Raw genomic sequence first — 343 nt, forward strand, 5'->3', positions numbered from 1 at the left:
GGGGGGGGGGGGGATTTTGGATTTGCTGGGTGTCCGTCAGGGATTATTTTGATTGTTTATTAAATGATTAGAGTTGGTTCGTTTTTATTTTTTTGATGTTTATATCATGTGTTTCGAGTTCGGAAGACATTACCCTTGTGCGATAGGTCAAAAAAAATATTTGTTTCGAGTTAGGAAGACATATCCTTGTGCGATAGGTCCAAAAAAACTGAATTCGTTATATCGGACATTGTAATATGCTCGTTTCCCTCGCCAGGATAAAACAAGTGAGTATGTTCCCTCGAGGATCACGAGGACGCAGCCGAAGATCAAGACGGATGCTATGCAATTCGTGAAGGTGAGT

General features: G+C 41.1%; 1 protein-coding gene across 30 annotated transcripts in view; it reads left to right on the top strand.

Annotated features, from left to right (window-relative positions):
- Window positions 1-343, top strand: part of LOC119582032 (eukaryotic translation initiation factor 4 gamma 1-like) — a gene marked incomplete at its 3' end in the record, with an annotated part of 189,642 nt that overhangs the window by 172,935 nt on the left and 16,364 nt on the right. For all 30 annotated transcript variants that reach the window (XM_037930243.1, XM_037930242.1, XM_037930257.1 and 27 more), the window contains 1 exon segment: window positions 257-337. In XM_037930243.1, coding sequence (XP_037786171.1) covers window positions 257-337 — 81 coding nt within the window.

Source organism: Penaeus monodon, chromosome 15 (assembly GCF_015228065.2).
Source record: "Penaeus monodon isolate SGIC_2016 chromosome 15, NSTDA_Pmon_1, whole genome shotgun sequence".
Taxonomy (NCBI): domain Eukaryota; kingdom Metazoa; phylum Arthropoda; class Malacostraca; order Decapoda; family Penaeidae; genus Penaeus; species Penaeus monodon.